At 43.1% G+C, this 15,339-nt stretch overlaps 1 protein-coding gene across 1 annotated transcript in view; it reads left to right on the top strand.

Annotated features, from left to right (window-relative positions):
- PLCH1 (phospholipase C eta 1) overlaps window positions 1-15,339 on the top strand; it is a 289,893-nt gene that overhangs the window by 199,347 nt on the left and 75,207 nt on the right. The window contains exon 11 of the mRNA XM_040429955.1: window positions 12,955-13,062. Coding sequence (XP_040285889.1) covers window positions 12,955-13,062 — 108 coding nt within the window. The remainder of the gene's footprint in view (window positions 1-12,954; window positions 13,063-15,339) is intronic.

Genomic DNA, 15,339 nt, shown 5'->3' with positions numbered 1-15,339 from the left:
CGACTTTCTGTTCTCTAACATAACAAGGAGTTTAACCGCAAAATTCACAACAGGGTGTTTGATCCATGAATCGCCCAATACATTTCCTTGTTCTATTAGAATTGGAATTTATACAGTCCTTCTGATCATGCTGTTGACATTTTGACATTGTGAGACCAAGACGACACCTAACAATTGATCAACAATACCTCGCCATTGGGAGGCTTCCAGCAGGATGTTCTGAAGTAGCCACTGAGCTTAGAGTGTCAGAGTGTCATCACCAGGTTGCAACAGAGATACATAGAGACTGGAAGAGTCACATAAAGGCTTAGAAGTGGACATCCTTTGGCCACATCCCCACACTGATGACCGCTTCATTGTGAAGAATGGCCTGTGGAACTGGATGATGAATGCCACACAAATCCAGGCACATTTAAGGGAGGTGAGAGGCACCCTTGTGTCGCGTCAGACCACCAAAACCATTTACATCAGCATGGTGTGCATGCTAGACGACCTGCAAGGCTACCTGACTACACCACCAGGCACGGGCGTTATCGTCTTGTATGGGCCAGGGAGCATCTACGCTGGACGAGGGACCAGGGGGCCTCAGTGCTGTTTACTGATGAAAGTCGATTCACGCTGAGCAGAAATTATGGCCACCAATGATGTTGGAGACATCAAGGAGAGCGCTATGCATCAGCCAGTGTTGTCACCAGATGAGCCTTTGGTGGTGTTACAGTGTGTAGGTGTGTCTAGTCAATATAGAACTTTGTGATAGGTACAGTGGCAAGCTCAGTCATTGTGCCTCTGCATGAACAAATTCAACAACATAGGCCTAATTTCATCTTCATGGATGACAATGCGCCAGCTCATCAAATTCACATCAGTAGGAAACGGCTGCTGGAGACGGGGGTACCTCAAATGGAGTGGTCTGAACTTTCTCCAGACCTGAATCCCATGGAAAACCTATGGATTCAGCAGAGTCGCCATGTAGAGGCTCATAACTCTGTACCCCAGAACCTCAATTACCTTAGGTCCGCCGTTCAAGAAGAGTGGGATGCCATGCCTCAGCAGACAATAAGTCTACTTGTGAACAGCATGAGACGTCGTTGTCAAGCTGTAATTGATGCTCAAAGCCATATGACAAGTTATTAAGACATTGACATTTTTTGTGGGGGTATACCCACCACTGTTGTTGGCTTATGTTTCAATAAATTGTCTGAGATGAGGAAATCACCATTGCTTGATTCTACTTAAATGACCTTATCAAGATATAATATCACTTTAGCGTGAACTTTTTTTACGTTTTCCATAAATTTCACCCAAAAGCCAAATATATATATTTAGAAAAAAGCAGCAGTAAAAAATTCAAAAGTAAATGGCCAGCATATATCGCTTTGATCAAGCAACCTCAAGTAGAAAACATGAACTCCGCAGCACTTTAGCTCGTTTGGTGCAAAAAAAATAAAAAATGGTGTTTATTCACCCATAATTCATACATTGTTTCAATCCACTCCAGGATCTTTCTCAAGTACTTGAGAAACATCCAGTAGTGTAAGTTCCCATGAGATCTGAGAAAAAATATACTTAACATAACTTGCGTTCATAAAAGTTATTAAGCAATGGTAACATAATAACATAGTTTATAAGGCTGAAAAAAAAACATCTGTCCATCTAGTTCAGCCTGTCATCCTGCAAGTTGATCCAGAGGAAGGCAAAAAAAAAAACTGTGAGATAGAAGACAATTTTCCCCACTTTAGGGGGAAAAAATTCCTTCTTGACTCCAATCAGGCAATCAGAATAACTCCCTGGATCAATGTCCCATCTCTAATAGCTATAGCCTGTAATATTATTACACTCCAGAAATACATCCAGGCCCCTAGTGAACTCTTTTAGTGAACTCCCCATCACCACCTCCTCAGGCAGAGAGTTCCATAGTCTCACTGCTCTTACCGTAAAGAATCCTCTTCTTTCCTCCAGACGCAGAGGGTGTCCCCTCGTCACAGTCCTGGGGATAAATAGATGATGGAAGATCTCTGTACTGACAGTCACAGACAGTAAGTAACAGTCACCAAAACTACAAACAAATGAGCGAGCTCCCCTATAACCAGTTCCTAACATGGCACCTGCCCGACACCTGTATGATGCAAAGAGAGGTAGTGATAACAAGACACATCTTTTCCTGATGATGTCCTCAAAGGAGCTAAGCTCTTTGTTACTTAGCTAGATATTTTCTAACCTCCTGGCCCCTCCTAAAGTTCTTCAGTGTGCTATACACATGTACAGTGACTTCATACTTCCGGAAATCCTGATAGATATATATATATATATATATATATATATATATCTATCTATCTAACACTCCCATAGAATTCATCAATGAGTTCCTCTCCTGCCTATTGTGCTATGGCCCATGCTGGCTGCTGTAAAGCATATCTCTACAGATCACACTATTCAGCAGTCATCACCTTATCACAGGCAGAATTAGAATGAGCAACATCACCAAACATTCTTTAAAATATATTTAACATACAAACTTCTCAAATAATCACAGCCTCTGCATTGTAGTCCCTGATACTGTATATATACCTGTGGTTCTGTTTGATACAGCCAGATGCCACATGAACATCATTGTATGGGATATTGGGCTGTTGTGATGTATGTAGCAAGTACTGCTGACACTTTGCTATGCTAAGTGGTGAGTGTCTCGGAGATGGTGCCCTGCCCAGTTGTAGTGTAAAATCCCCTAAAACCCCTTTAAGACAGTTGCACCAATACTTGCATGGAAACTCCACTTGCTTTAAAAAAAAAAAAAGAAAAAAGAATACCGTATTTTTCGCCCCATAAGATGCACTTTTTCCCCCCCAAAAGTGGGGGGAAAATGCCCCTGCGTCTTATGGGGCCAATGCTTCCATTTTACATCGCAGTCTGCGACGCTGCAGCATCGCGGACTGTGATGTATGAGCCGGGAGAGAGGAGGGGCTGGAGTCCGGAACTAGGGGCGGGGCCCGGTGCAGTCACTGTACTCTTACACCGTCCCGCCGCTCACCGCAGTATTTATAAACATGAATCCTCATCCTGTAACTAACGCTGCGCTCTCCCATGTTCCCATGTCCCCTGTATCCCCACAGCACTTACGAACAAGCTCCCATAGCAGGCAGAGCGGACGGCAGCAGTAACGTCACTCACTGACGTCGAGCGCCTGCTCCGCCCACTTTATGAATGAAGCAGGCGGAGCAGGCGCGCGACGTCAGTGAGTGACGTTACTGCTGCCGTCCGCTCTGCCTGCTATGGGAGCTTGTTCGTAAGTGCTGTGGGGATACAGGGGACATGGGAACATGGGAGAGCGCAGCGTTAGTTACAGGATGAGGATTCATGTTTATAAATACTGCGGTGAGAGGAGGGACGGTGTATTTTGGGGTACACTGTTAGGAGGGGGATCTGAGGATGACATATAGCAGTGTCATCCGCAGATCCCCCCATAACAGTTCCATCCACAGATCCCCCACCACATTCAATGCCATCCACAGATCCCCCACCCCATAACAATGCCATCCACAGATCCCCTCACCCCATAACAATGCCATCCACAGATCCCCCCACCCCATAACAATGCCATCCACAGATCCCCCCACCCCATAACAATGCCATCCACAGATCCCCCACCCCATTCAATGCCATCCACAGATCCCCCACCCCATAACAATGCCATCCACAGATCCCCCACTCCATAACAATGCCATCCACAGATCCCCCACCCCATAACAATGCCATCCACAGATCCCCCACTCCATAACAATGCCATCCACAGATCCCCCGCCCCATAACAATGCCATCCACAGATCTCCCACCCCATAGCAGTACCATCCACAGATCCCCCATAACAGCGCCATCCACAGATCCCCCATAACAGCGCCATCCACAGATCCCCCATAACAGCGCCATCCACAGATCCCCCATAAAAGCGCCATCCACAGATCCCCCATAACAGCGCCATCCACAGATCCCCCATAACAGCGCCATCCACAGATCCCCCATAACAGCGCCATCCACAGATCCCCCATAACAGTGCCATCCACAGATCCCCCATAACAGTGCCATCCACAGGTCCCCCATAACCGTGCCATCCACAGATCCCCCACATGACAGTACGTCATCCACAGATCCCCCATAATAGTGTCATGCACAGACCACCATTAATTCAAAACCCACCATAGCACACCTTTTGGTTAAAAATATTTTTTTTCTTATTTTTGTCCTCAAAAACCTAGGTGCGTCTTATAGGCCGGTGCGTCTTATAGGGCGAAATACGGGTAATTCAGGTTTTAATGTTAGACTGCGGACTGCAGAACAGCTGGAAGCCAGTTCATTCATATTTTATAGACTAATCTAAACTATATTTTGAGAACCATCTGCTAATGAATGTTATCATTGCCTGTTTTCATAACTTTTAAGATTTAGCATTGTCTGTGGAGTAAAAACAGGGGTAATAATCTGTTGGACATTTGTATGTAATTTCAGGGTTTTTTTTGTTATTTTTTAGGATTTCTTTTGTGGTTCTCTTTACAGTACAGGTTTCAATTTTGTCCAGTTGTACTGTATCATTAAATAAAATGGCCTGCCATAGACCTAAACCAGTGATAGGCTGCATTGTGGCTGATCAGTTGTGCTTTGGATCATTGGTAAAAACAATCCCGCTGGCAACATGCCAGACAGTCGATTTAAAAAAAAGACTCGATGGTCTTTCAGCACATTGGCAAATGATTGGACTAATTCGGTCGATCATGCCATATATGTACATTCTGAAATATTCCATCCTGGCTGATCACATTTTCAACTGACTTTAAAGGATAACTGTCATATTTTCACTCAAAATTCAATTTTCATATATGTTGTTGCTGCGGTGGTGATAATCCATAATCACTAATTATTGTGTTCACATACCACTTGTTTAACCACCTCCCGACCGCCTAACGCACGGATGCGTCCGGAAGGTGGTTGATTCATTCCTCCTGGACGCATCCGTGCGTCATCTCGCGAGACGCGAGATTTCCTGTGAACGCGCGCACACAGGCGCGCGCGCTCACAGGAACGGAAGGTAAGAGAGTTGATCTCCAGCCTGCCAGCGGCGATCGTTCGCTGGCAGGCTGGAGATGTGATTTTTTTAACCCCTAACAGGTATATTAGACGCTGTTTTGATAACAGCGTCTAATATACCTGCTACCTGGTCCTCTGGTGGTCCCCTTTGTTTGGATCGACCACCAGAGGACACAGGTAGCTCAGTAAAGTAGCACCAAGCACCACTACACTACACTACACCCCCCCCCGTCACTTATTAACCCCTTATTAGCACCTGATCACCCCATATAGACTCCCTGATCACCCCCCTGTCATTGATTACCCCCCTGTCATTGATCAACCCCCTGTAAAGCTCCATTCAGACGTCCGCATGATTTTTACGGATCCACTGATAGATGGATCGGATCCGCAAAACGCATCCGGACGTCTGAATGAAGCCTTACAGGGGCGTGATCAATGACTGTGGTTATCACCCCATATAGACTCCCTGATCACCCCCCTGTCATTGATTACACCCCTGTCATTGATTTCCCCCCTGTAAAGCTCCATTCAGACGTCCGCATGATTTTTACGGATCCACTGATAGATGGATCGGATCCGCAAAACGCATCCGGACGTCTGAATGAAGCCTTACAGGGGCGTGATCAATGACTGTGGTTATCACCCCATATAGACTCCCTGATCACCCCCCTGTCATTGATCACACCCCTGTCATTGATCACCCCCCTGTAAAGCTCCATTCAGACGTCCGCATGATTTTTACGGATGCACTGATAGATGGATCGGATCCGCAAAACGCATCCGGACGTCTGAATGAAGCCTTACAGGGGCATGATCAATGACTGTGGTGATCACCCCATATAGACTCCCTGATCACCCCCCTGTAAAGCTCCATTCAGATGTCCGCATGATTTTTACGGATGCACTGATAGATGGATCCGATCCGCAAAACGCATCCGGACGTCTGAATGAAGCCTTACAGGGGCATGATCAATGACTGTGGTGATCACCCCATATAGACTCCCTGATCACCCCCCTGTAAAGCTCCATTCAGATGTCCGCATGATTTTTACGGATGCACTGATAGATGGATCCGATCCGCAAAACGCATCCGGACGTCTGAATGAAGCCTTACAGGGGCGTGATCAATGACTGTGGTTATCACCCCATATAGACTCCCTGATCACCCCCCTGTCATTGATTACACCCCTGTCATTGATCAACCCCCTGTAAAGCTCCATTCAGATGTCCGCATGATTTTTACGGATGCACTGATAGATGGATCGGATCCGCAAAACGCATCCGGACGTCTGAATGAAGCCTTACAGGGGCGTGATCAATGACTGTGGTTATCACCCCTGTCATTGATTACACCCCTGTCATTGATCAACCCCCTGTAAAGCTCCATTCAGATGTCCGCATGATTTTTACGGATGCACTGATAGATGGATCCGATCCGCAAAACGCATCCGGACGTCTGAATGAAGCCTTACAGGGGCATGATCAATGACTGTGGTGATCACCCCATATAGACTCCCTGATCACCCCCCTGTAAAGCTCCATTCAGATGTCCGCATGATTTTTACGGATGCACTAATAGATGGATCCGATCCGCAAAACGCATCCGGACGTCTGAATGAAGCCTTACAGGGGCGTGATCAATGACTGTGGTGATCACCCCATATAGACTCCCTGATCACCCCCCTGTCATTGATTACACCCCTGTAAAGCTCCATTCAGACGTCCGCATGATTTTTACGGATCCACTGATAGATGGATCGGATCCGCAAAACGCATCCGGACGTCTGAATGAAGCCTTACAGGGGCATGATCAATGACTGTGGTGATCACCCCATATAGACTCCCTGATCACCCCCCTGTCATTGATCACCCCCCTGTCATTGATCACCCCTCTGTAAGGCTCCATTCAGACATTTTTTTGGCCCAAGTTAGCGGAATTATTTTTTTTTTTTCTTACAAAGTCTCATATTCCACTAACTTGTGTCAAAAAATAAAATCTCACATGAACTCATCATACCCCTCACGGAATCCAAATGCGTAAAATTTTTTAGACATTTATATTCCAGACTTCTTCTCACGCTTTAGGGCCCCTAGAATGCCAGGGCAGTATAAATACCCCACATGTGACCCCATTTCGGAAAGAAGACACCCCCAGGTATTCCGTGAGGGGCATATTGAGTCCATGAAAGATTGAAATTTTTGTCCCAAGTTAGCGGAACGGGAGACTTTGTGAGAAAAAAATTAAAAATATCAATTTCCGCTAACTTGTGCCAAAAATTTTTTTTTTCTATGAACTCGCCATGCCCCTCATTGAATACCTTGGGGTGTCTTCTTTCCAAAATGGGGTCACATGTGGGGTATTTATACTGCCCTGGCATTCTAGGGGCCCCAAAGCGTGAGAAGAAGTCTGGTATCCAAATGTCTAAAAATGCCCTCCTAAAAGGAATTTGGGCACCTTTGCGCATCTAGGCTGCAAAAAAGTGTCACACATCTGGTATCGCCGTACTCAGGAGAAGTTGGGGAATGTGTTTTGGGGTGTCATTTTACATATACCCATGCTGGGTGAGAGAAATATCTTGGTCAAATGCCAACTTTGTATAAAAAAATGGGAAAAGTTGTCTTTTGCCAAGATATTTCTCTCACCCAGCAAGGGTATATGTAAAATGACACCCCAAAACACATTCCCCAACTTCTCCTGAATACGGCGATACCACATGTGTGACACTTTTTTGCAGCCTAGGTGGGCAAAGGGGCCCATATTCCAAAGAGCACCTTTAGGATTTCACAGGTCATTTACCTACTTACCACACATTAGGGCCCCTGGAAAATGCCAGGGCAGTATAACTACCCCACAAGTGACCCCATTTTGGAAAGAAGACACCCCAAGGTATTCCGTGAGGGGCATGGCGAGTTCCTAGAATTTTTTATTTTTTGTCACAAGTTAGTGGAAAATGCTGATTTTTTTTTTTTTTTTTTTTTTTTATACAAAGTCTCATATTCCACTAACTTGTGACAAAAAATAAAAACTTCCATGAACTCACTATGTCCATCAGCGAATACCTTGGGGTGTCTTCTTTCCAAAATGGGGTCACTTGTGGGGTAGTTATACTGCCCTGGCATTCTAGTGGCCCAAATGTGTGGTAAGGAGTTTGAAATCAAATTCTGTAATAAATGACCTGTGAAATCCGAAAGGTGCTCTTTGGAATATGGGCCCCTTTGCCCACCTAGGCTGCAAAAAAGTGTCACACATCTGGTATCTCCGTACTCAGGAGAAGGTGGGGAATGTGTTTTGGGGTGTCATTTTACATATACCCCTGCTGGGTGAGAGAAATATCTTGGCAAAAGACAACTTTTCCCATTTTTTTATACAAAGTTGGCATTTGACCAAGATATTTCTCTCACCCAGCATGGGTATATGTAAAAAGACACCCCAAAACACATTCCCCAACTTCTACTGAATACGGAGATACCAGATGTGTGACACTTTTTTGCAGCCTAGGTGGGCAAAGGGGCCCATATTCCAAAGAGCACCTTTCGGATTTCACAGGTCAATTTTTACAGAATTTGATTTCAAACTCCTTACCACACATTTGGGCCCCTAGAATGCCAGGGCAGTATAACTACCCCACAAGTGACCCCATTTTGGAAAGAAGAGACCCCAAGGTATTCGCTGATGGGCATAGTGAGTTCATGGAAGTTTTTATTTTTTGTCACAAGTTAGTGGAATATGAGACTTTGTATGAAAAAAAAAAAAAAAAAAAAAAATCATCATTTTCCACTAACTTGTGACAAAAAATAAAAAATTCTAGGAACTCGCCATGCCCCTTACGGAATACCTTGGGGTGTCTTCTTTCCAAAATGGGGTCACTTGTGGGGTAGTTATACTGCCCTGGCATTCTAGGGGCCCAAATGTGTGGTAAGGAGTTTGAAATCAAATTCAGTAAAAAATGACGAGTGAAATCCGAAAGGTGCTCTTTGGAATATGGGCCCCTTTGCCCACCTAGGCTGCAAAAAAGTGTCACACATCTGGTATCTCCGTACTCAGGAGAAGGTGGGGAATGTGTTTTGGGGTGTCATTTTATATATACCCATGCTGGGTGAGAGAAATATCTTGGCAAAAGACAACTTTTCCCATTTTTTTATACAAAGTTGTCATTTGACCAAGATATTTATCTCACCCAGCATGGGTATATGTAAAAAGACACCCCAAAACACATTCCTCAACTTCTCCTGAGTACGGCAATACCAGATGTGTGACACTTTTTTGCAGCCTAGGTGGGCAAAGGGGCCCATATTCCAAAGAGCACCTTTCGGATTTCACAGGTCATTTTTTACTGAATTTGATTTCAAACTCCTTACCACACATTTGGGCCCCTAGAATGCCAGGGCAGTATAACTACCCCACAAGTGACCCCATTTTGGAAAGAAGAGACCCCAAGGTATTTCGTGATGGGCATAGTGAGTTCATAGAACTTTTTATTTTTTGTCACAAGTTAGTGGAATATGAGACTTTGTAAGAAAAAAAAAAAAAAAAAAAAAAATCATCATTTTCCGCTAACTTGTGACAAAAAATAAAAAGTTCTATGAACTCACTATGCCCATCAGCGAATACCTTAGGGTGTGTACTTTCAGAAATGGGGTCATTTGTGGGGTGTTTGTACTGTCTGGGCATTGTAGAACCTCAGGAAACATGACAGGTGCTCAGAAAGTCAGAGCTGCTTCAAAAAGCGGAAATTCACATTTTTGTACCATAGTTTGTAAACGCTATAACTTTTACCCAAACCATTTTTTTTCTACCCAAACATTTTTTTTTTATCAAAGACATGTAGAACTATAAATTTAGAGCAAAATTTCTATATGGATGTCGTTTTTTTTGCAAAATTTTACAACTGAAAGTGAAAAATGTCATTTTTTTGCAAAAAAAATCGTTAAATTTCGATTAATAACAAAAAAAGTAAAAATGTCAGCAGCAATGAAATACCACCAAATGAAAGCTCTATTAGTGAGAAGAAAAGGAGGTAAAATTCATTTGGGTGGTAAGTTGCATGACCGAGCAATAAACGGTGAAAGTAGTGTAGGTCAGAAGTGTAAAAAGTGGCCTGGTCTTTCAGGGTGTTTAAGCACTGGGGGCTGAGGTGGTTAAAAAGATTCCGTCCATAGCAACCGCTCCTCACAAGACTTCTTTCTGACTGTCTTCTCAAGATGGCCGCCGATGCCCTTACCCTGAGGCTAAGACCTCCCTCCCTAACAACCCAGAATTAATTCGGCTCATCTCGGGAACGCGTGGCCTCACCCCAACCAATCGGCTTTCTCCAGACTTAAACACGCCCTCTGTAGTGTTGATCGCGAATATTCTAATCACAAATTTATATTGCGAATATTGGCACTATCTTGGTCCGACGGGAGTGTGCACGCAACGCACATGATTATATGTATTAGCTGCTGTTAAATCATGTAGTTATTAATAACATTGAGTCTGCCTGCACCAGTACTTACATCAACATGCAGCATGAGTATTATGAGCGACCTAGCTTTTCATTAAAAGTTAATGCAGAGAAAATTTATAAAACTGCTGGATCTTAGGGTACTTTCACACTAGCGTTGTTAGAATCCGGCAGGCTGTTCCGGCAACGGAACCGCCTGCCGGATCCAGCAAACCGTATGCATACGGATATCTTTTTTTTTTTTTTCTCCCCGGTCCGGTAATATACCAGATCCGTCTCATCTGTTATTATCCGTTTTCAAACGGAATAACTGATCCGGTATTTAAATTTTTTCAAAGATCAAAAGCGAAACTAGTTTCTTCTATATCCCTACGCAGACCGGATAACCGGATCCGGCGACGCAGAGATTTCCAGAGCACTTGGTACCGTCATTAATACAGCTCTATGGAAATTAATGCTGGATCTGGCAAGTGCAGTATTGTTCCGGGATTTGGGCCGGAAAAAATACTGCAGCAAGCTGCGTTTTTTTTGTCTGGTCAAATACCATACAGGGGACGGAACGGAAGACATCCTGATGCGTACCAGATTTCAATACCGGAAAAGAATAACGCTAGTGTGAAAGTACCCTCAGTAGATTAAAGTTTGTGTTACATAGTACACAAATGGTCATATTTTAGTAACCAAAGATATTGGTCACTATGAAAGTTCAGTGTAACCTGCTGGCAGCATTGTATAGAGCAGGAGGAACTGAGCAGATCTATATACAGTGCTACCCATAATTATTCATACCCCTGGCAAATTTTGACTTAAAGTTACTTTTATTCAACCAGCAAGTAATTTTTTGACGGGAAATGACATATGTGTCTCCCAAAAGATAATAAGATGATGCACAAGAGGCATTATTGTGGGGAAAAAACATTTCTTAGCTTTTACATTTGAGCAAAAAATACAAGATGTTCCGCACTGTGGAAAATCTCAGAGGTCGTGGTCGGAAGCCAAAAGTGACACCTGTGCTCGCCGGGAGGATAGTTAGAGAGGTGAAAAAGAATCCAAGGATCACCACCAAGGCCATCCTGGTGAATCTGGGCTCTGCTAGTGGCAATGTCTTAAGGCAGACAATCCAAAAATTGAATTGTTTGGTCACTGATGTTTCCTTCATTTGGCGTAAAAAAGGAGAAGCCTTCAACACAAAGAACATCATCCCCACTGTCAAACATGGTGGTGGGAACCTAATGCTTTGGGGGTGTTTTTCAGCCGAAGGACCAGGGAACCTAATCACAGTAAACGGCACCATGAAAAAAGAGCAATACATGAGGATTCTCAACGACAACATCAGGCAGTCTGCAGAGAAACTTAGCCTTGGGCACCAGTGGACATTTCAGCATGACAATGACCCAAAACACACAGCAAAAGTGGTGAAGAAATGGTTAGCAGACAACAACATTAACGTTTTGGAGTGGCCCAGCCAGAGTCCAGACTTGAATCCAATTGAGAATCTGTGGAGGGAGCTAAAGATCAGGGTGATGGCAAGAAGACCCTCCAACCTGAAAGATTTGGAGCTCATTGCTAAAGATGAATGGGCAAAAATACCTGTGGAGACATGCAAAAGCTGGTCTGCAATTATAGGAAGCGTTTGATTGCTGTAATAGCCAATAAAGGCTTTTCTATTGATTTATTGAGAAGGGTATGGATAATTTTGGACTGGACACTTTTTGCTCAAATGTAAATAAGAAATGTGTTTTGGTTTTTTTCCACAATAATGCCTCTTGTACATCGTCTTATTATCTTTTGGGAGACACCTATGTCATTTCCTATCAAAAAATTACTTGCAGTTTGAATAAAAGTAACTTTGTCAAAATTTGCCAGGAGTATGAATAATTATGGGCAGCACTGTATATAGTTTTATGGGATAAAATTCTGTAAAACTGCTAAAGAAACTGAGGGTAAGGGTGCTGGACTGGCCAAGCATGTCTCCAGACCTAAACCCTATTAAGCAACTGTGGGATATCCTCAAACGGAAGATGGAGGAGAGCAAAGTCTCCAACATCAACCATTTGCATATGGATAAAATGAAGGTATATATGCAGCTGTTTAACATACAGACAAAAGAAAGGTATTGTTTTAACCAGCATGATTAACCCTACCAGGCAGTATGTCTGATTTAATAGGGTTAACCATCCTGATAGAGGCTTTTTAACATCTGTGCATGTAAACTGGCTATTACACCTCTACTCAAAAAGGAAGATGCTTTTTCTTTAACAGGATGTGGCATTTCCATATTTTTTTTAAATTAAAAATAATATTTACATGCTAAATTCTAAATTTGTTCTACATGGTCTACTGCTTATTCCCATCCGTATCCTAATATAACATTTTATTACTTTACCGTTTTCCATGTCTGTACATCAGTTACTATTATATATTTTATCAGGGGAAAAAGTTGCCGTATGACCTGGCTGAGGATGCTGAGGAGGGGGAGGTATCCGATGAGGACAGTGCGGATGAGATAGAAGAGGAATGCAAATTAAGTTATTGCTTTGTAAGTAAACTCATACTTCAGTTCTGTGATTATTAATTTAGTATTGTGCTAAAATAAGCTACATGGCCCGCTTAAATGAATCTGCATTTTTCATAAACAGCGGCACTCTTGTTCATGGCTGTGTCAGGAATTGCAATTCTGTCCCATTCATAATATTTCTAGTAATAAATTGAAAAGAGAGCTTAAATTCAATTAGCACTTCAGATGATATGACACATACCTCACTGGGAATGTTTGTAAAGATGGAAAGTTATCATACACGTATCTGTACTGATAATATATACGATATATATATATATTGCTGATAATATTAACCCCTTTGTTTGGGCCCGATCTGTTTAATGCTATATGACATACTTCTGTTTCTGGGCACTGGTAGGTAACGCAGAGCGTTGTGCATGTATGGCGTGGGAATGGCGCTGGCTCAGGAGCTGAGTCTGCACCATCTGTAGTAAGAGGCGGCAGTAATACACCACTGGTTTACTGCAGTCCTATCTTGAGGTTAGGTCATAAAAAAAAAAAACTTGGACAACCCCTTTAATATAAGGCAGTTACTAATAGACTGTCCATACTGCCTCCTTTGCTGAGTTGATTAATTTTTTCAGCCGTGGCCATGCTTGCACACTATAGTACTATTTTGGGGTACAATTCCTTTTTATTAAATTTTTTCGGAAGGTTGGGTAAAATAAAAAAGTCTGGCATTGTTTTTTTTTAACAATAGTATGCAGATTAAACAATGTTGTAATTTAATAGTTTGGATTGTTATGGATGCGACACTGCCAATTGGTATATTTGTACATTTATTTTTTCTGTTTCTATTGTTTGTCATAAAGCATTTTCAATGGGAAAAGTTCTTTTTCATAATGTATTTTTATATTTTTTATTTTAAAAACATTTTATTAAACTTTTTTTTGAGTCCTATCAAGGTTCTCAAACATGTATTAGGCTGATATACGGCTGTGGCAGTGGGTCTGTAGCTGTCAGTCCCAGCCAGGCTCTTGCAGTAATCACATGGGCACAGCTTTTTTGTTCATTTAGTCACAATGATATACATGTATGGCACTCTGTGGGAAATACACCCCACAGATCACGCGCATGTATGTCATTTTGTGCTGAGGAGTTAATAATCCGTTTCGGCTTAATTTTCATCATTTTGCACTGTTCTTTGCAGCACAGTGGTTTTCATGCTGCCAGGGCTTGCTGTTTGTCAGATTATACATGTAAAGTATTATAGTTCAGATGATTCCTCTCCCTCACACATATATTGCCTCCATTTAAAGCTTTAGAGTAGAGCTAACAGGCTTAGGCTACTTTCACACCTGCGTTTAGGTCGGATCCGTCTGGTATGTGCCCAGACGGATCCGCACCTATAATGCGAACGTTTAGATCCGTTCAGAACGGATCCGTTTGCATTACCATGAACAAAAAAAAACGGATCCGTTTTGACTTTACATTGAAAGTCAATGGGAGACGGATCCGTTTGAAAATTGAGCCATACTGTGTCAACTTCAAACGGATCCGTCCCCATTGACTTACATTGTAAGTCTGGACGGATCCGTTTGCCTCCGCACGGCCAGGCGGACACCTGAACGCTGCAAGCTGCGTTCAGGTGTCCGCCTGCTGAGCGGAGCGGAGGACAAACGGAGCCAGACTGATGCATTCTGAGCGGATCCGCCTCCACTCAGAATGCATTAGGGCTGGACGGATCCGTTCGGGGCCGCTTGTGAGAGCCTTCAAACGGAACTCACAAGCGGAGCCCCGAACGCTAGTGTGAAAGTAGCCTTAGAAGATGACAGGATGACATCCAGTAGTTCAGTGACGGAGGGGAGATAACTGGGAATGAGCGAATTTCATGTTATGAAATTCGTTTGCGCTTCATTTGGTGGTAAAAGCAAAATTGCGTTATGGATTTCGTTACCACGGACCATAACGCAATTCTATGCCTGAATGCATAATGTAATACCTTTAGAGGCATTCCGTCCGTTATTCATTCCGTCATAATAAAAGTCTATGGTCTGCATAACTGATCCGTCCCATTTCCGTTATGCAGGAGAGGACTCACCTGCATAACGGAAATGGGACTGATCCGTTATGCAGGCAAAAGATTTCTATTATGACGGAATGAATAACGGAATGCCTCTAAAGGTATTACATTATGCATTTCGTCATAGAATTGCATTATGGTCCGTGGTAACAGAATACATAACGCAATTCTGATTTTACCACCGAACGAAGCGCAAACTAATATCAAAATATGAAATTCGCTCATCTCTAGAG

This window comes from Bufo bufo, chromosome 4, assembly GCF_905171765.1.
Source record: "Bufo bufo chromosome 4, aBufBuf1.1, whole genome shotgun sequence".
NCBI lineage: Eukaryota > Metazoa > Chordata > Amphibia > Anura > Bufonidae > Bufo > Bufo bufo.
This window is presented reverse-complemented; position numbering and strand designations above follow the sequence as displayed.